This window comes from Pan troglodytes, chromosome 14, assembly GCF_028858775.2.
Source record: "Pan troglodytes isolate AG18354 chromosome 14, NHGRI_mPanTro3-v2.0_pri, whole genome shotgun sequence".
Taxonomy (NCBI): domain Eukaryota; kingdom Metazoa; phylum Chordata; class Mammalia; order Primates; family Hominidae; genus Pan; species Pan troglodytes.
The window spans coordinates 100042407-100063517 of NC_072412.2; the positions used below are offsets into that span (position 1 = coordinate 100042407).

The following is a 21111-nucleotide window of genomic DNA, read 5'->3' on the forward strand; positions in this document are numbered from 1 at the left end:
TGGTATAGACATGGAATGTGAGGAAAAGAGAGAAGCTCGACTTTAGCTTGACCAGTGGAAGGATGGAGTTGCCATTCAGTGAAATGGGACAATGCAGAGAGGAACAGAATTGGGAGCGGACTATCTAGGGCTCAGCTTTGGACATGTTAGGTGTAAACTGTCCTTTAGACATCACAGCAGGAAGGTAGAGTAGGAAGTTGAGTATATGGAGCACTCCTTAGCACCATTCTCCAACGTTTTTCTCTAAAGAATTTTTCAGCATATTGTATATTATATAGTTTACTTGTTTGTGTGTTGTCTGTCTCACCCCTCCTCCTGAGCCCAGTGGAGTGTAAAGAAATCGTTTTTTTTCTGTTTTGTTCATTACTTTGTATCCTAAGCTTCCAGAATAGTCCTGACACATGATCAATGCTCAAAACATAAATGTTTCACACTTGAATGGTGTCAAATCTGTTGATCTTTTACTTTTTGACTCCTAATTCGGTGTGGTTCTTAGAAACAGTGTTTCCTATCGTTACATTATAAATATATTGACTTACATTCTCTTCTAGTACTCTCATAATATTCTTTCTTAAATTTAAATTTTAATCCATCCGTAATTTATTTTGGTGAAAGGAATAAAGTTAGGAGGCAAGCTTTATAATTTTTTAAATGGCTAGCCATTTATCCAAGCTCCATTTATTAGACAATCTGACATCTTCTTATTGAAAATCTGGTGAGACTTAGTTCTTATTCTGATATAAATATGAGCTAGTAATAAAAACCATTTTTATGCCTACTTTGCCATGATACTTATGCCCCAAAGCAAAGGCATATATGTACCATATAAAGTGGTTAACTATAGATCATTAACTAAATTACCCACTAACACAGTGAATAACAGTTAGTGAATAACTGTTAGTGTCCTTTTACTTTTCTGTAACCAACAATTATTTCCTTCTGATTAGAAAATTGGGAGAAAGAAAAGGGATAGGCAGGAAAAGAAGTCACAAAATTTCCTACGGTCTACACAGGGACAAGCTTAGGTGATTAATATCACTTCTGTTTATGTTGAACGAGATTTTTTTAAAAAGCAAGTAAGATGCTAGGAACAAAAAAAAAGGATACTTCTTTACCTCCATCTTCCATCTCTGTGGGATATTTTCATTTTAATTGAAAATGACAGATGGAAAAAATGGTGTAAATAATCCATCAGAAAAGAAATCATGGAGTAGTCAAAGAAATTTTGCTAGAAAATCAATAACCAATATTTACAGAATTCAGAGGTTTATAATAATCCTGGAAGAGATTCAGGATCCAAACTTTGGGTTGACTTATAAAACCAGATGCTCCATTAGAGACTGAATTTATTTTGTCATGTGGGTTGATTTCTTTTTCTTTGCTCCAAAGAGAAAGATACCTGAACATCACCTGGGGCATCCTAAGGAAGGTGAGTCCCTGAGCCTGGATCCCTTTGGGAGTGGATGGGTCCCATGAAAAATCTTGTTTGGGGCTGGGTGCGGTGGCTCATGCCTGTAATCCCAGCACTTTGGGAGGCCGAGGCGAGTGGATCACTTGAGGTCAGGAGTTCAAGACCAGCCTGTCCAACATGATGAAACCCCATCTGTACTAAAAATACAAAAATTAGCCAGGTGTAGTGGTAGGTGCTTGTACTTGTAGCTACTTGGGAGACTGAGGCAGGAGAATCACTTGAACCCAGGAAGCAGAGGCTGCAGTGAGCCAAGATCATGCCACTGCATGCCAGCCTGGGCAATGGAGCGAGATTCTGTCTCAAAAAAAAAAAAAAAATCCTGTTTTGCCTCTCTTGGAAATAAGAACAGGCAATGCCATTGACCCATAAAAGAAGTATAATCAAGCATTTTGAGTTCTAAGATTTGTAAAAGAAAAAGCTCCTGGGCCCAAAGAGAAAACACACCCCTTTCTCTGCAGGAAAGGGATCAGTTTGTTCAGGAACAAGAGGTGCCAAACCCTGAGATAACTGGTACCCTGGGAAAGGCCTGAATGTGGCACTGAGAGAGTTGAACTCAACAGCTGCCAGCAGAGGAGGCCACACCTTGCACACTGGGAAAGTCCAGCACCCCTGAGAAGGCAGCGGTAGACAAATGAGTGAACAGTGCATGATCCTTGCAGTATAGAGTGGATCAGCGTCACCTGCTGAACTGTTTACAGCCAGATTTCAAAATCCACACCATGGGCTAATGAGAAATAACAGCAAGAGGAGATTAATAAATCACCAGTGCTTCCTTCGTAGGGGTGGAAATCAGACTGAGGACTACATAAGCCTCAGGCAATTTTGAGTAATTCAACAGGGGAAAGCTCAGAAAGATATTCTAGATTTCCCACTAATATAGCAAGCTGGTCACATAGCAATTAACTGGAAAAAAAGAGATGTAATCATATCTGGACTCCAAGGTTACTATCTCAGTCATGCCTGTTACTTTTTGGGGGGGAAAAAAGCCTTTTTAATCAGGGTTAGGAATACGATTTTCATTTGTTAAGTATTGAATTTATAACAGTGATGAGGGGTAAAAGAGCAAAATTTTATCTGCCTTTGTTTCTTTAAATTTTGTTCAGGAAGTGTATAATCTCCAGTGGGGGCAGGGGAGATGTATAATGCCTTATTTCCTTCGTTTAAATAAATAGACATTATTTTTATGTTTTAGGGCCTAATTAAAAAAATAGTTCAGATTAGGATTGCAGGTTAAAATTAGCCTTGGCCAAATAGCACGTATCTGAGAGCAGCGGATTCTAATTTTAATCACAGGGAATATCCAAAGAAGCTGGAAATAAAAATTCAACAATAAATATGTATTTCCAGAGAGTTTAAAATATTTACAAAAATTCCTAATTACACCTCACCATTTTGATGTAATTTCTGAGGATATATTTTTAGGACTTTGCATTTCTTTCTATTCTTTTTCTTCACAATTAAATCCATAGATAACCACCTTGCATTCCAATGAAGTTAAATCTACCCCCACTTGGTTTCCATCTTTGTCTCACATGTGTTATTTGTGAAATTTATCACTAGTATTAATCCTTCTCTCTCTCTCTTTTTTTTTTTTTTTGCTTCATTTGGCATTCACTTTTCTAAAATATTAAGGGGTAAACATTAAATTAAATATTCAAATAGGTGCACAAATACTGCAGGAGAGAAAAACCTAACAATTCTGTTGAAACTGAGCTGTTACCTGACAGGTGACACACAGCACAGCATAGCTCACAATTTTTTTTGGTTCAACGGTATAAGCAAATCCAATGTGCAATTTGTAAGGCAGGCCAAAAGTGTCAGTGCATAATTTCTGGAAGAATATGTTATAGTACAACAGTCAAATGTGTGAAAGACAACAAAATATACAAAGACAAATAAATGACCTCTGGAAGGTTAAAATTCTAAGTCAAAGCCTCCAAGGATTTGGACACATGCTGAGCAGAGAGAAGACTCTTCATTTCTCTTGCCTGTTTTGTAAGGCAGTAAATAGCTCAAGCTCCAGATTGAGCAGTGAGGAGCTAATCAGCTCTTTTCCTCCCAATCACCCAAACCCCTCTGCCTCTCTCCCACCCCAAAGCTAAGCCCAGCAGGCAAACCAAGAAAACAGGAGGCTCTGATTATCCAAAGTATGCCTGCGGTAAGTCCAACCTGAGCCCGCCATTAAAGCTGTTCATCTCTTAGAAAGAATTGGAAACTGGGAACATTTTCTCTGGCTTCACTAGCAGAAAAAAATGCAATTGGTAATGAAGCAGAAGCACCATGTCAACTGCTTAAAGTTCACTCACATTTAACATTTCACACACCATTTCCATTCCAGTTCTCTCTCCACCAAGTGGAAAAGGCAATGGTGTCCTTTGGGGCTTAGCAGGATGGTTGGATCTCCTTGAAGTGCTTCCCTCTCTGTCACTCTCTTCCTTTTCTTCATTTCTCACTCAGTGGTGAGAGATCTTGATGCCAACTGGAACCACCTGTACCTCAGTGACCCACCTGAGCACCAAAAAATCACACAGGTTCTTCTGCCATGAATGAAAGAGCAATGAGCTTACAGAGCTAAGTCCCACTTAGCTTTTCAAATATCTTTATGTACTCTGAAGAGCCTATATTTGAGTTCTGAAGCCAGGATTTCTTGTCTTGATCCATGAAATCTAACCTGCTGCACTAGATTTACCTATCAGGTATTCCAAAAAGATTTTATGAATAATAGCAACATTTATAAAAGAAGAAATGCAAGTAGCCAACAAGCCAACAAACACATGAAAAAAAGCTCAACATCACTAATCATGAGAGAAATGCAAATTAAAACCATCCTAAGATATCAACTTACACTAATCAGAATTGACATATATATATGTATACATATATATGTATACATATATATATGTATACATATATATATATATTCGAGATGGAGTCTCGCTCTATCACCCGGTGTGGAGTGCAGTGGTGAGATCTCAGCTCACCGCAACCTCCACCTCCCAGGTTCAAGCAATTCTCCTCCCTCAGCCTCTGGAGTAGCTGGTTTTACAGGTGCCCCCCACCATAACCAGCTAATTTTTTTTTTTTTTTTTTTAGTAGAAAAGGGGTTTCACCATGTTGGCCAGGCTGCTCTTGAACTCCTGACCTCAAGTGATCCGCCTGCCTTGGCCTCCCAAAGTGCTGGGACTACAGCAGAATGGCTATTATTAAAAAGCCACACAACAACGATGTTGGCTTGGATGTGGAGAAAAGGGAACGCTTATATGCTGCTGGTGGAAATGTAAATTAGTTTAACCTCTATGGAAAACATACAGTATGAGAATATCTCAAAGAATTAAAAATAGAACTACTATTCAACCCAGCAATCTCCCTACTCGGCATCTACCCAAAGGAAAAGAAAGCCTATAAAAAAGACACCTGCACTCAGATGTTTATCACAGCACTATTCACAATAGCAAAGTCATGGAACTAATTAAGTGTCCACCAGTGGTGGGTCGGATAAAGAAAAGGTGGTACATGGCCAGGCACAGTGGCTCACACCTGTAATCCCAGCATTTTGGGAGGCCGAGGCAGGCAGATCACAAGGTCAGGAGATTGAGACCATCCTGGCTAACACGGTGAAACCCCGTCTCTACTAAAAATACGAAAACAACAACAACAAAAAACTAGCCAGGCATGGTGGCAGGCTCCTGTAGCCCCAGCTACTCAGGAGGCTGAGGCAGGAGAATGGCGTGAACCCAGGAGGTGGAGCTTGCAGTGAGCCGAGATCGTGCCACTGCACTCCAGCCTGGGTGACAGAGTGAGACTCTATCTCGAAAAAAAAAAAAAGAAAATGTGGTACTTACACACCATGGAATACCATGCAGCCATAAAAAAACAATGAAGCATGTCCTTTGCAGCAACATGGGTGGAACTGGAGACTATTATCCTAAGTGAGCTCAGAAGCAGAAGATCAAATATCATATATTCTCACTTATAAGTGGGAGCTAAACAATGGGCAGACATGGACATGAAGAAGGAGATAACAGATACTGGGAATCCAAAAGCAGGAGAGTGGAAGGGGAGGGAGAGTTGAAAAGTTACCCATTGGGTACAATGTTCAATATTTGGGTGATGGGTACACCAGAAGCCCAGTCCTCACCATTACACATGTAATATTCATGTAACAAACAAGCATGTGTAACCCCAGATCTAAAACTTCAAAAAAAACCTAAATATTATTGAGCAACTTCTCTGTTTCAAGTTGAATCCCAAAATTCATATGTTCAAGTCCCAACCCCCAGTACCTCAGAAAGGAACCATATTTGGAGCCAGGACCTTTAAAGAGGTGAGTAAGTTAAAATGAGGCTGTTAGGATGGGTCCTAATCCAACCTGGCCAGTGCCCTTGTGAGAAGAGGAAAGTTGGACACACGAAAAGACCCCAGGCACGTGCAGATGCGCAGAGGAAAGACTGAAGAGGCAGCAAAAGCATGACTACCTGCAAGCTAAGAAGAAAGGCCTCAGGAGAAACCAACCCTACCGACACCTTGATCTTGGATTTCCAGCCTCCAAACTGTGAGAAATACATTTCCGTTGTTTAAACCACCCCATCTAATGACAGGCACTGTTCTAAAGAAGTTATATAGATTAACTCAATTCATTCTAACAACAGCCTCTGTGTGTGTGTAAATGGAACAAGAGGGGCATCAACATCCTTCTGCAGACAGGGAAACTAAAGTCCAGAGCAGTTAGAAAATACAAGTTAAAGAAAAATTACATGCTAAATAAATGATTGAGCTAGAATTTAAATGCCCGTTCTCTGTCTGCCTCCAGAGGCCATGCTGAACCACTACATGCTCCTGTTTCTGTATACTGCTGGCATCCTTCACTATGAATTGCTACATCACTCCGTTTCTTGCAATCTTTAAAGAACAAAGAAAACAAATTTTTTTACTCACTTAAAAACATGGAATATGGTATCTACAAATAAATAAGCAAGCAAGCCAATGCTTCTGTTTCATTTTCTTTTTAAATTCTCTGAAGATGAGTTCATTAGTTAAGATTATTTATCTTGTAAGAGAAACCCCCAACTCAAACTGGTCTAAATTAATTTTTTAAGTGGCTACTTCTAAATTAAAGTAAATTTTTAAATAAGTGGCCACTATAAATCCTCTAGCAGGTAAGATGGCTGCTACATTTCCAGCCTTCACATCTTCACATCATGTGACTCAGGGGTGAGACCTGGTCTTTGGGCCTCATTTCTCAGAACCCTCAGCAAAAGTGCCTTTCCATTATTTGGCTTTCAGTTTCACATTCATGGCTGAGACACCACGGCCAAGGTTCTGGAATAGAGTAATTTGTTTAAGACAGTTAGATTCCCATCCAAATCACAGAGCTGAGGGTCTCAGGATGGAGATGGAAGGAACTTCCCAAAGCCTTGTTGGAGGTTGCCAGAGGCTGGTGGGAGGAGGCATAGGGACGGAGTTACCATTTAATGGGTACTGTTAAAGCGAACTAAATATGGCCTGAGAAGGACTGTGTACTTCTATATTTGAGTCCTTGTGGACAAACCTAACCTAGCTTAATAGGAAGATGAGATTGAAAACCTAACTTAGGAGTATGCAGCCTGTAACAACAGCTGAGTGTTGGCCAATTCCAGCAGCCATACTTCGGCCACTCATAGACTGCTGTGTGTCCAAACTGTGTTCAAATAAGGCAAATGCCAACCTGTAACCAATCCAGCTATCTCTGTACCTCACTTCCAATCCTTGTACATCGCTTTCCTTTTTTTGTCTATAATTTTTTCTGACCACGAGGCACCCCTGGAGTCTTTCTGAATCTGCTGTGATTCTCGGGGCTGCCCGATTCACGAACGGTTAATTCTTCTTTTCGCTCAATTAAATTCCATCAAATTTAATTTGTCTGAAGTTTTCTTTTAACAGTACAGGGTTCTATTTGGGATGATGAAAAAGCTCTGGAAACATGGTGGTAACGGTTGTAGAATATTGTAAACGTGCTGAATGCCACTCAATTGTACACTTTAAAAAGGTTCAGATGGCAAATTTTATGTTATGTTTCTTTTACCACGAAAAAAAAAAGAAAAAAAGAAATGAAAAGGAAAAGGAAAAAGAAAAAACTCTCTCCTAACATGTTTCACTTCCACATCGGCTGAGGCCTGTTCATATTTTATTCCGAAAGTGCCCCTTTATCATTGAAAATATCCCTTGAGAGCCCTCCCTGACCACAGACTCAGTGCTTGCTTCTACAGAGAAAATTACAATTACGCCAGAGTGTGTTGAAACTAACTTGTCACTGGGCTCAGGAAAGACCATGTTATTCATGGGAGCCAAGAACCCTTATCTTAGACTTCCAGAGATTTCTTACAGGGAGGTCAAGTCACTTATTGGTGGTTCAAGTAGAAAAAAATATAGTGGGCTTTTTGAGATTAATATTTCCTGGTGGCATTTTTAGTGTTCATTGGAAAAGAACAAGTTCTAGTCGGGTAAGCTGACAGACATAAACAGGGAAGGAGCTGCCGCACCTAGAGGAGGATTTGTTTTCTCCTGGGACTGTGTATAGATAAGCACACACCCAGAAGCCTGGGCAAACCCAGAGAGCAGCAGGGGGATTACCTGCTGACAAGTACAGCAAGGGTGAGCAGATTGCCCTGTGATAAAAGCCGCTCAATTGCATCATCTCTCCAGCAAGGGGAAACCAGCTCTAAGGCAGCCATCTAGTTGCAAGGTGAGTTCACTGTAACTGCATGTTGTGAGTAGCTGTTGCTTAAAAACAATGAATTTACACTCATTACTCCCAGCGTCAACTTCAGAATGATTTTTATCACGCCTGCTTTTGTGCAGCTAAGCTGCAAAATGTGCGCTGCGACAGACTGAAGCAGATAAAGAACAAATTTGCATGTTACTGGGTTGCAAGAGCCCTTTGATTGTTGGAGAGGCCCGATAATGCTGTCAAGAGCTCGGTGGACTGAGCGGCGGCCGAGACGCACCAGATCTGCACTAAGTGTAGCTGACAGCAAACGATTTAGACTCAGCACGGAATCAAAGCGTTGGACATATCTCAAGTAAAAATGTTAAAAACACAAAGAAGCCTGCATCTTGATAAGAGGACATCAGTGAGGAGAGATATGCACAGAAAGAAAGAAAATGACCTTGAGTTTATAAAAATGCTACACGTCTCGGAATTGTAAAATGCCTAAAATGAAAAGAAAATGGGCAGCTCAAATCAGACTTCAAGCTAGGAAAGCCTGAAAGTTGTGTGCTTGCCACAGCTGAAGAAGAGAAAAAGAAGCAATAGCTAACTGCACGGATTATTATAGAGATTACGTTTCTGTTTTCGAGACCAGTCATTTGCTCGTACAAATGAGCCTAATGACTTAAAGCACCAAGACATACATGTCTCTGCTGTGCACACCTCCTTGACATGAAATGCAAGACTCAAAATACAAAAATAATTTTAGGAAGGAAAAACTGATTAGTGGCAATAATCAAGACAAATCTTGCTATTTGAAAAAACAAATAAAAATACTGGAAATGAAACCTTAAGTAGTATTATTAAATAATAATATCAGGGTGGGGCACGGTGGCTCACACCTATATTTCCAGCACTTTGGGAGGTCCAGGCAAGTGGATCACCTGAGGTCGAGAGTTGGAGACCAGCCTGGCCAACATGGCAAAACCCCATCTCTACTTAAAGTACAAAAATTAGCATGGCATGGTGGTGTGCACCTGTAGTCCCAGCTACTCAGGAGGCTGAGGCTGGAGAATCGCTCAAACTCAGGAGGTGGAGGCTGCAGTGAGTCAAGATCTCGCCACTGCACTCCAGCCTGGGCAACAGAGTGAGACTCCATCTCAAAAAATAATAATAATAATTTAAAATAATAATACATTTGCCGCATTGGAAAATAGGTCTTCAGCAAAGTATGCTATATAGTGTATCAATAGGGAGTAAGCTAATGGTTCTTCTCCAGGAGAGACTGCATCTTCTGTCAGCATTTGATGTGATTCAAATCAGACTCTTCAGTTTCTTCACTTATGTTTTTCCCTTTCCTTTCTCTCCATAAAAACAATGACTATCACCAGGTCTGTAATCTTCTTCCAGAGAGAACCACCAGAAAAGAATAGCAGGTAGACATAGCCGGAAAATCGAAGCCCCAATTTTCTGACAAACAAAACTAGCCAGAATAAGCAAATAAATTACATGTGCACGTGTTTCTCTTTAGTCTTTACCCGTGTATTTCCCTAGAGGGGAAAGGTTTATAAAAACTAGAAAGAGGCCATGTTTTCTTTATCACTTGAGTGTATCAATCACCTAACATAAAGCCACCATGGGCTCCCAGTTTTGAAAAGCGAATTTTCCACACTAAAGGACATCTTCAGACACTGCTCACACCCACACCTGAGTTCAAATATTTATATATAGTTTTAATACATTGATCCAACATTTGTTTTAAAAAACGTTCCCCAAATTTTTCTTGTTGATGACGGTTTTTAATAGAAAAAATAAGTTTCCCCAGTTTCCAGCTGCAATGTGATCATATAAATAATATTTAACTAAATTCTATTCTGTGTGTGTTTGCCAAGCCTAAAAGCATTTTTGCCCAGTAGCCTGAAATGTTCCTCTAAACTTTTCTGGCTTACTGGTAAACATTTAACATTTCAAAATAGATTAAACGGGGAATCGTGAGAGCCTATGTAGGAAACTGTTTCTTTCTAAATATTGTGCTTTGTCTGTTCTGATTTCTGAATTCATGGCAAATCTTCCAGCCTTTTTTTCCACTCTGGGTAGACCATCAACCATGGTAGAGGAAAATAGCTTTAAGAACTTTACTACATTGTGCAATTTTCTAATAAAACACAAGAGGGCAGGTTTTGCTTTATTGTAAGCCTAATTCCACTCCCCTGGTAATCAAGATCAGTCACTGGGCTAATTGCAAATTCAGAAACCCTCAATAACATACAAAGTGAAGGAGTAATCAGGGTGCATAACTCTGGCAGTGAAATCTGTTGTTTTAATAAAGAAGGCCAAGCTCAAGCATCTCTACTTAGCATTATTTACAACCAGTACAATTATACTTGGGAGGCGCTGTGATAGTTTTAGTTTGTTCATAAAATGCCAAAAGAGCAGAAAATGGCTAACAGAATGACCAAATTCAGTCATATTAGATTTAAGAAGTCTGACTAAAGTTGATGGGGCAAATAACAAAAGTGGGCCAATGGTTTCTATCAAACATGCAGCTGTGGAGAAAATTATACAGAGCATGCAAGTATTGAATAGGAACCTTTTAACTTTGTTTTGTTTTAGAAAACTTTAACTTCTAGTTCACAATACTCTTGTGTATGGTTTTCAAGATTTCATTTAATGACCTGCCAAAGCAGAATTAAGTTCATAAGGGTTTTTTTCAGCTTGAACTGCTGTTACGGCTAAAGTCAAAGTATTGTCATCTTTGGAGAGTTTCTAAAGCAATTGCTGCTTGAGTCCATCAGTGTGAGAGAGGCATTGGTTTGCCTGACTGAATAATTTGCCCACTAACTCCTTCCACTGAAACAAAGCTTTTAGGATATCAGACAGTGGAGGATCCTAAAATGGCATGTGTGAGGACTTAGAGGAGAGATGGGTAGAAATCTTAACTTCCTATCCTAGTCCCTAAAAATGGTAGAATTAAGGCCTACCAATAGTAGGAAGAAGATACATCTAGAAAGAAAATACACCTGAAGAGTATCTCCTTGTGTTAGGTTGCATAGAGTATAATTCTACCTAGCATACGTGCAATTCAAAATCTGAAGGATAGGTTGTATGGTAACTTCATGGCAGAGATGGATCTTATGTTTTATCCAGTACATCTTAAAACAGATGTCAGAAGCTCTGAATGAAACATTCTACTTTGAAATTAGTTTATTCATTCACTTATTCATTCAAAGAATATTTATAAAGTACTCAGGATAAGTAAGGCACTAGAGAAATAGGAAGCGCTTCAACCTTAGAGTCTCCAACAAATTGACCCATCTTGAAGGCTTATCTGGGAGATCACCAAGTTAGCTGCTGCAGGACCTCTCTTCCCTGGTCGGTCACTTGAAGCAGCCACCTGCTTCCACCCCAGGATTAGTCACTAAACTGTGGGGATATCAAAAGTAACTTCACCTGAGGAAAGGCTGGCTCTCCTTTTCCTACCTGTTCAATACAGATTGAGAAAATAGCAATTGTTTGGAAACTCACCAGAAAATAGCATATCAGTTTAAGAGATTATTTTTTAGACTGAGGTTGTTATTATATATTTTACATGTATATATATTTCAATATACATGCTGAGTGCCCAAAAGATGAGAATTGATGCACACTACTTAAAAAACAATAATCCTCAAAAGACAAACAATAATCTGCAAAACAACATTTATTTTTAGTTTCCTTTTTAGTAAGTTTTCTACTTCTTAATAATGAGATTAAAACTAGTCATTAAAAGTATTATAATTAACAATGTTAAATCCTAAGCAAGATACAAATGTCAATTTTAGAATTAGAAGGGAATTTAATGCACAAAGGAAAGATGTTATTGCATTTTATCCCATTTCTGAATGTTAGCTTTATAAAAAGCATTTCTATTAAAATCATACATGCAGTTTTTCTAATACTGAAGATATAAGCAGTAAAGTGATCTGGTCATTTTCTTCAAGGTTGAATTCTTCCCCCTATCATTGAGAAATATAGCCTACAGTATTTGGTGACATTTTCTGAGTTTATTTGCATGATATTCAATGTAAGTAAATACCAACTTTTTATTCTGTTGGTTTATCCTACCTTAATATTTGTTAAAATGCATTCATAATTGATTTATTGTAAGGTCAGAAAATGCTAGAAAATTGTATTTCTCTTATATGAACTACAAAATTAGGAAATTCTCTCAGGAAGACATTATAAAACATAATAGTTATAAAAAGTCACCCACACTACAGATAAAAGCAGCTAAGTATAATCGATTACTATTTTTTCCTACCTAAGATAGATCTGCTTTAACCAAGTCTTATGAGAATTCTGATATACCTGACAGATAAGCTAGAGGTGGTTATTTGCTTTATGAAATTATTCGTAATAGTTCACTTATAAAAAGTAACTTCTCCTGGAGCTTTTAACATAATTGATTTATACATAACTTTTCAGAAATATATGTACCATGCACAATTATATCTCCATTTTAATAAATTTCTCTTTTTGTTTAAAACCAAGATTTAAAAATGTGTTCCCCAACTATCCTGAGCTCAGAGCATAAACCTTCCAGAGTGGAGCATGTGAAAGACACAGTGCTGTATTTTCCATGAATATTGTTAATGGCAGGAACTGAGAGGTATCCGATATGTGGCTGAGGCTAAAAAGCCCAAGCAGGGCTTTACCGGGCTATCTTGATCTTCACCACTGAGCCTGCTCTCAGATGCACCTGTAACTTTATGAGATTCAAATTCAGTTCCAACTGGGCTTTGTCCATTTCTCTGGCTTTAGCAGTCCTATTGCATTGGGGTAAACTGGTTCTTGGTGAGTCTTGCTCTCTCTAGGACCCCTTATGTTGAAGGCAGCTCCAGGGACCTCTTAACACCCATTCTTTACAGGCATTCATTCCAGTAGAGAGGGGCCTCGACAGACAAGCCACGCCCTAGAACTTCAGTCTCACTCCTGATGCACAGAAACCAGATACGAGCAGATGAAATTTGCCTGGAAATCTCAAGAGCCATTAACTTCTCTGAAGTGGGGTCCATCATGATAAGTCTGAACATCGTAGTAAAGATTGCCTCATTCTTATTCCTCATGATCTGATGATTGCATAGCAGAATATAACCACTTAATTCTAAATTGTCATGTTTTGTACAGATGGTTTGCTTTCAAATGATAAGACTTAATTGATCAGCATTCATAAGTAACTGTGAGTATACGGCAACATTAATCAATCTAACGTCAATGCTTCAAAATAAGCCCAGTGCATTATGTGGGAATAATTTTTCATCTGAGGCTACCTAGTAAAGAAATTGGTTGAGGATCAGCCAAAGAGACCTCAGAGTAATGGGACTCAAGTCAAATTGTCTCATGTTCAGGTTTATAGCCTCACCAGCCTTCAGTCAGCCTTCCTTGGAAAGAGTAATTCTGTATTTGTTAATAGGTTTACAGTAGCATATCAACTAACCAGGAAACTCTATAATTTTATTATCTTCTCTATTTATCACTATAGAATCAATGTGTATCCAGCTATTGAATCCTGTAATATAGGTCTACTGTTTAAAACTGCAGATTTTAAGTAAAATCCGTAAAATCTAGTTTACACAATAGAGTGGAATTGATCCTTCATTTAGTCATTTTCCATCCTGTAAAGAAAACAAGGCTTATTCTCATCTTCTAAGCTGGAGAGGAAAAAGATAGAGAAAAGAAGAAAAAGAAGCCCAAGGAAGATAATCAGGAGGGTGCCTAGAAGCAGAGATGTTTATAGCTAAAACGGATCTTGGAGACTCATCTAGCACCTACCACCTCCCACCTCCATGGCATTACCAATAAAGACACTGGGGCTAAGAAAGATTGATGTATGGTCTTGGCCAGGTCTCACATTGCACTGACCTGCAAATTTAAATGACTCCCCTGGATCAATGTTTTGGGATTTTTTTTGTTTTTTTAAAATGCTTTCAGAAAAGGAGGAGGCTTAATCAATATGGGGGGGGTTATCATTAGATATCACAAATTGTCAGGTCTATCTTTATTTGAAGGTAGAGGTAGCCTCAAGCACTTTACTTTGGGTTTGTTAAACAAGCAAGCAAAGCGGAAACTACAGCTAAGCATCTTCTGAATGAGATCATCATCACTATAGAAGAACCTATGTCAAAGATCTTCAACTCAAGAAGGAACAGTGAGGATTAGTTCCTTTATTGTCAGCGTCAGAACTGTGGCTTGGCCAGCCTCTTCTCTTAGGTAAGGCATGAGCACCCTAGGCTTCTTCTGTGTATCTCTTGCTGCTTAAATGTGTCTCCATTAGGGGTGTATATCCTTTTCGAAGTCTTCTATATTGAAGAAAAGCCAACAGCACAAAAAGACCAACCAAAGCCACCAGCATTCCCATGACTACTAAGAGGGTTGTGGGCCAACCTGGAGTTTCTTCAACTGAAACTAAAGCAGAAGAGAAGGGTCTACAATCAGGATTTTCATCAGCTGAATACTTTCAGAAGAGAAAAAGAGCAAGCGCACTTGCCTTTCACGTGCTTTTTGTTGATAAAGCAAAACTACTCGTGCTAGACTAAAATTTATCTTCTCCTTTCTCACCATTTATCATATCCACAATTGTTTTTCTTGGGGTAGTCAGAACTGGCATCCCATTACTTAAATACAGCTTATTGCATTTTAAAAATTTGTTACAATAAATGCTTATGCCGAAGAAACCTTCTAAGGAAGAATGTAACTACTTTTCTGAGTTAGAAACTCATTTGTAAAAGTGCATGCTAAAATGGCATCTGGGGAGCTGCAAAATATACAGCCCTTGGGAAGAGAAATTCTGCTATTGTCTCTACCTTTTTTATAGAATGATAAACCTGTGAGAGGGATCAGACTGGCTATTACACCAGGAGACACTCAATCACCAAGCAGATGATATTTATACCCATTCAAATAGTTGTGAATAAAATGTAAATCTCCCACATGATAAATCCAATCTTCTACTCTTATATATTTTATAAGCACTCTTCCACAAAATTAGTGGATTTCATTTTTTGGTTTTTTTTTTTTTTTTTTAGATAGAGTCTCGCTCTGTCACCCAGGCTGGAGTACAGTGGCATGATCTTGGCTCACTGCAACCCCTGCCTCCTGAGTTCAAGCGATTCTCCTGCCTCAGCCTCCCGAGTAGCTGGGATTACAGGCACCCATCACCATGCTCAGATAAATTTTGTATTTTTAGTAGAGACAGGGTTTCGCCATGTTGGCCAGGCTGGTCTGAAACTCCTGACTGCAGGGGATCCACCTGCCTCGGCCTCCCAAAGTGCTGGGATTACAGGTGTGAGCTACTGCACCTGGCCGAATTTCATTTTTAATATACATATGCCTGTTTGTCATATATTTTAAAAATTATATTCTCCTTGGCCAACTGTTCTTAAATTCAGCTCCTCTGAATTTGCTCTATACCTTACACTCACCTAAATATAAGATTCTCTTTCTAGTCCTTTTTCTGCAATCCCATGGGAGGTCCTGACCTGTCCTGACGGGATTCCTCCAAGAGGGTTTTGATCTGTCTCCTCCTGCTTCAACCCAGCAGCACCTATTGCCAACTTCATCTTCTTAAAACACATATATTTTTATTCTGCCATTTCTTTGTTCAAGACCAAAAAATGGTTGCCTTTTGCTTTTTTCCAAATCCTCTTAGTTTTTTTAAAAATTATGTTTTAGAAATTGTTGTAACATATATGTAACATAAATTTGACCACCTTGACCATTTTTAAATAGGCAGTGCAGTGGCATTAAGTACATTCACATTGTTGTGCGACCATCACCACCATCCATTCTCAGAACCTTTATATCTTGCAAAACTGATACATTGTGCCCACCAAACAGTAACTCCCTATTCTCCCCTCCCAACCCCTGGTAACCAGGGGTCTCTATGAATTTGACTATCTCATAGTCTAAGTGGAGTCATGCAATATTTGTTCTTATGTCTGGCTTATTAAACTTAGCTTAGTGTCCTCAAAGTTCATCCATGTTGTGGCATGTATCAGAATCTCCTTCCTTTTTGAGGCTGAATAATATTCCACTGTATGTATGTACCACATTTTGTTTATTCATTCATCCACTAACAGACACTTGGTTTGCATCTACCTTTTGGCTATTGTAAGTAATGCTGCTATGAACATGGGTGTGCAAATATCTCTGCTGGACCTTGCTTTCAGTTCTTTTAGGTATACCAGAAGTGTAATTGCTGGGTCATATGGTAATTATTTGTTCCATTTTTTTGAGGAATCCCCATACTGTTTTCCATAGTGGCTGCACCATTTTACATTCCCACCAGCAATGCACAAGGATTCCAATTTCTCTACACCCTCAGCAACACTTACTATTTTCTATTTTTTTTGATAGCAGTCATCCCAATGGGTATGAGGTGGTATCTTACTGGGGTTTCTGCCTGGCATCTAAGGCCCTCTGTACCTAGGCTCTTTCATAAATTTGAACTTAATTCAAGGTAATTCTCTGCCCAAGCGTCCCACTACAACCAGGCTTGAAAGACTCAGGTCAAAGAGAGAGAGACTGAGCTCTGAAATCATCTTGATTGCTTTCTAGGCTGAGACTTTGGGTAAATAGGCTGTGTGATTTTTCACCTTCTTGATTAAGATTTTTTAAATTTTTTTTTTTTTTGTTTTTTTGTTTTTGTTTTTTTGAAACAGGGTCTCACTCTGTTGCCCAGACTGGAGTGCAGTGGCACAAACAGGGCTCACTGTAGCCTCTACATCCTGGGCTCAAGCGATTCTTCCACCTCAGCCCCCCGAGTGGCTGAGACTACAGGCATGCACCACTATGCCCAGCTAATATTATTTGAATTTTAGCAGAGATAGGTCTCAGTATGTTGCCAGGCTCCTAACATTCTTTAAATGGTGTGTGGAGCCATATTGGGGCCTGGGCCAAAAAGAAAAACATGTGCCCTGTATATACTTATCAAAATATCCTCCCATATGTTGAACCAAGTGGGAAAAGTTAATAAGAAATCTACAATCTTAAAACATGACTTTAAAAACAGTAACTAATGAAACATACACATAGAGTCCCACGTAGCCCAATCTGTTGGTAGACCAATCAATGTCAACCTTCATGAACCTATCCATCGCAGGTGGTATAGGCTAAATTGGAAATGACTGATTCAGTTATAAGATGATGTGGGTGTGCAAAACAAACAAAAGTCTGCCTTTATTTAAAATTTTGATGATGTATTATTCATGGTTAATTTTTTGCATTAATTTTGACTTTCCAAAATTTTGTATTATATTATTACTTACCTTGATTACTGAGTTTTCTGGCCTCCTCTTGAATTTTGTGCTCAAGGCAAATGTTGTACTTTCCTCACCCTAATCCCAGCCCTGCCCTCAAGGAATAATCTCTAAATCCAGCTAGTCCCTGTACAGTGTGGCTAGTTCATTTTTATTTCATTGGTTAGAAATTTCAAAGAACCATAGGGAGGTTTTTTATTAAACCAATTAATTCAGAGAGAATTGTCAAGTCAGGTGTAGTAGATAGTTCATTTAATAAGATCTATTTAAAACTTTCAGTTTTCTAAAACAAGAGTCAGCTCATTAGTCCCTTTCTGATGTTTAATTGGTAGTTTAAAGGCTCGTTTTGCTAAATACGTATATGCTAGAAAAATGGTCAATAAACTTAACTAGACCTGAAAGCTTCGGCTAAAGGTCTTAGTTTACATTATAAAGAAAGAAAGAAAGAAAGCTAGCTCCTTTAGAAGATGAATGAATCACCCATTTGGAAGTTGTGTTAGTTACCTGGCAGATCGATGGCATAGCTGTAGCCAAGTTGGTCTGAGGTTAAAAAGAGTTCTTCATTAGTCACTGGAGGGAAGAAAGGAACCATGTTGTACATCCGATTGTGACCAATAGGGGCCAGCTCCTGAGGCCAGGCATCTGCAGGAGGATTAAATCTTTTCATCCACTCATCAAAGATGGCGTCAGTAAAGGAATGAAGAACCTGCAAAACAGTTGGACACAGCATTTAACATAAATCAGTCTGTTCCGATCACACCAACCTGACTGTTGCTTTCTCTAAAGTGGAATAACTTCTTCTTGACATAGGAACTTCTGTATACCCATGTGTGGAATACCCCCTTCTGTGTACCACCATGAGGAAGCCCAAATCAACTCATATAGAGTGACTATGATGGTGAGGATCAAGATTTCGGGAAGAAAAACAGTTAAGTTTTCAACGATGTATGAATCTCTCTCTCCAAGCAGGACTATAAACCCCTTTGTCAAGTGAGCAAATGAAAGTTCATGTTGGATTTAACATTGGTTGCAGATTGAACATTTGAGGCCTTCAACATATATGTGTTAATTATGAAATTCAGAAAAAGGCAAGTATAATAAGATACATGTTCCAGTATTGAGATGATTTGGTTTAACAGGAGAGAAAGAAAAAGTTGTGTTTACAGGTTGAGTATCTGAAATCTGAAAATTTAAGACCTAAAATCCCCCTAAACCTGAAACTTTTTGAGTGCCAACATGACACTTGAAGGAAATGCTCATTGGAGCATTTTTGAATTTTCTGGATTTGGGATTCTCAACTGGTATAATGCAAGTATTCCAAAATCTGAAAAAATTCGAAATCCCAAACACTTCTGGTCCCAAGCATTTCAGATAAGTGATACTCAATCTGTATCAATATTATAATATAAAGGAACAGTAAATTTTTCTCACCAGGAATACTCTTCTGTCTACTCATTTCATAAACTCTCACTTGAATTCTTGCTGTTATGCCAGCAAAAGAAAGTCTAAAAAGGTAATGTACAAAGTGCTCATTTACGTTTTCTCAAGGAAGCCATTAAAGTCCTTTTAAAATATAGCAATTACTATATGTTTTGAAATATTAACAGCAAAATTTCCACATTGATAGCCCTGATTTTGTAACATGATACAAGTTTGAGAGTTCAGTCCCACCTTGATGGCAGTTGTTGGAGTTCCTTGTTCCTTCCTGGATGGTAAGTTCAAGGAGCTCAGGGGCAGTGTCCTTTTTTCATTCCCCCTGGATCCCCAGAGCTTGTCACCCCAGGGTGTCTCATATGGAGAAAGGGAGGTACTTATTTCAGTAAATACTTATTCAGTGTATTCATTCCTCCATTCACCACTGTACCCTGTACCTCATTTATAGCACTGATTAAATGATACTATAACTTGTTATTTATGTATCTATGTCCCCTAACAAGATCCTAACTCCTTAAGGTCTAAGATAAGGACTTTTCACCTTTGAAGTCTCAGGTTTAGTATACAACCTGGACGGAGTCAATGTTTACTAAGTATGTGTTTGCTGATGACACTGTCATGCAGACACTTTGCATACAGTGCAAAGCTTAGCATACAACCTGGACAGAGTCAATATTTACTAAGTATGTGTTGGCTGATGACAGTGTCATGCATCTTTATTTACATAAACAGTTTGTGCAAATAAACAGTGTCTAGGGATATACAAAAATATATTTTCCAAAGAAGGCCACACAATGTTTGTTTCTTGACTAACATGCTTTTCTAGAATCTTGCCACTCCCTCATTGAAGGTTGGCTTCAACTGGCCTTCCCTTGAAACTTGGTGAGTTTCTGACTCTTTTATAACCAATAAAATGCAACAGAAGTGACATTTTGTGACTTTCAAGGTTAAATCATAAAGTGTATTGCAGTTCCTATCTTGTGCCTGAGCCCTGAACCATCAAATAAGCAGTCCAGCTGTCCTGAGGCAGCCATGCCGTGAGGAAGCCCAAACCAACTCATATAGAGTGACCATGATGGCGAGGCTCAAGATTTCAGGAAGAAAAACAGATAGCGGGCCAGTCCACAGCTGTTCCAACACCTATCACCATCTGACTGCAGCTGCACTGAAAGATGCTAGGCTAGAACTGCCTAGTCAAGCCCTTCCAAAATTCCTGACCCACAGAAATGGTAAGAAATGAAATGGTCACCTTCAAGCCACTGAGTGTTTGGGTAATCGTAATCTGTTATGCAGAAATGGATAAACACAACAAAGGAAAAAAACCTGAGTAGAGCCTCACAGGCTCATGGTTACCAGCACGTGCAGGGAAGGGAGTTCCTTGGTCGCTTTCTCTTTTCTGTTGAGACACAAAATTTAATAGAAATTTTGTTTGTAGTTCTTACATTCCCAATGTGAGCTGAATTGGGACCCGCTGCCCCATGCAGAAGTGGCCCATTCCTGGAGGCAGGGGAGAAACTGTAGGGGGGCGGGGTGAAATGGGAAGAGCCCCATTCTTCCTCAGTGTTGGGGGACTAGAGACGCCACCCCCTTTTCCTGGCCCCCTCTGGGTTCCAGGAAGGAGAACAGATGGAATGTCAGGCCTGAGACTTCTCCTCCACACTGCTGCCCCCTGGGTGGGAGGGTATCTAAGAGATCCAGACAGAGAATGAGAAGGCAGAGGTGGTGAAATGGGGATAGTGACGCAGCTTGAGATGAATAAAACACAGCCTGTGGAGCTGATGATCCAGGATCACAGAGGTCTGTAAACCTCAACAGTGGACACCAATAACATGGCACTGAGAAGGTAGGGAAGATAATATATATTAGGTACCTAGTACACAGCACCTTTCTTGTAGGAAATGGTTATTCAATGGTTGTTATCACTATGACTGTACCATCAGTACTATTATTATTTTAACTTGGGACAAGGACTTATGGAAGAAGAAAGATGGAATTCGCATTTTGCAGGTGGGTGGGGCCTGCAAGCACCTCTGAAATCACACACACTGTACATATAGCCAATGAGGAGCTGGGCATTTAGGAATGCATGTGGCACATGCCTAGCACTTTTTGATAAGTAAATTAGTGAGTATTTATTAGTGTTTGCTCAATTACCCAAAATGACATATTGAATCCTCAAAGCAGCCTGATTTGGTGGATATTATTTGTTTGCTCAGGCTGCTGTA

The 21111-nt window shown here is 39.2% G+C and overlaps 1 protein-coding gene across 22 annotated transcripts in view; it reads right to left on the reverse strand.

The window, feature by feature from the left end:
- The window catches only part of DCT (dopachrome tautomerase), a 156374-nt gene that overhangs the window by 21836 nt on the left and 113427 nt on the right, over nucleotides 1-21111 (reverse strand). For 20 of the 22 annotated variants that reach the window (XM_063792604.1, XM_063792613.1, XM_063792612.1 and 17 more), the window contains 2 exons: nucleotides 17957-18158; nucleotides 14193-14600 (listed from right to left, as the gene is read on the reverse strand). In XM_063792604.1, the coding sequence (XP_063648674.1) occupies nucleotides 14422-14600; nucleotides 17957-18158 (381 nt within the window). In that variant the 3' untranslated portion in view covers nucleotides 14193-14421. Of the gene's footprint in view, nucleotides 1-14192; nucleotides 14601-17956; nucleotides 18159-20239; nucleotides 20283-21111 lie in introns of those variants that run through there. The other 2 variants (XM_063792620.1, XM_063792606.1) reach the window with 2 other exon arrangements.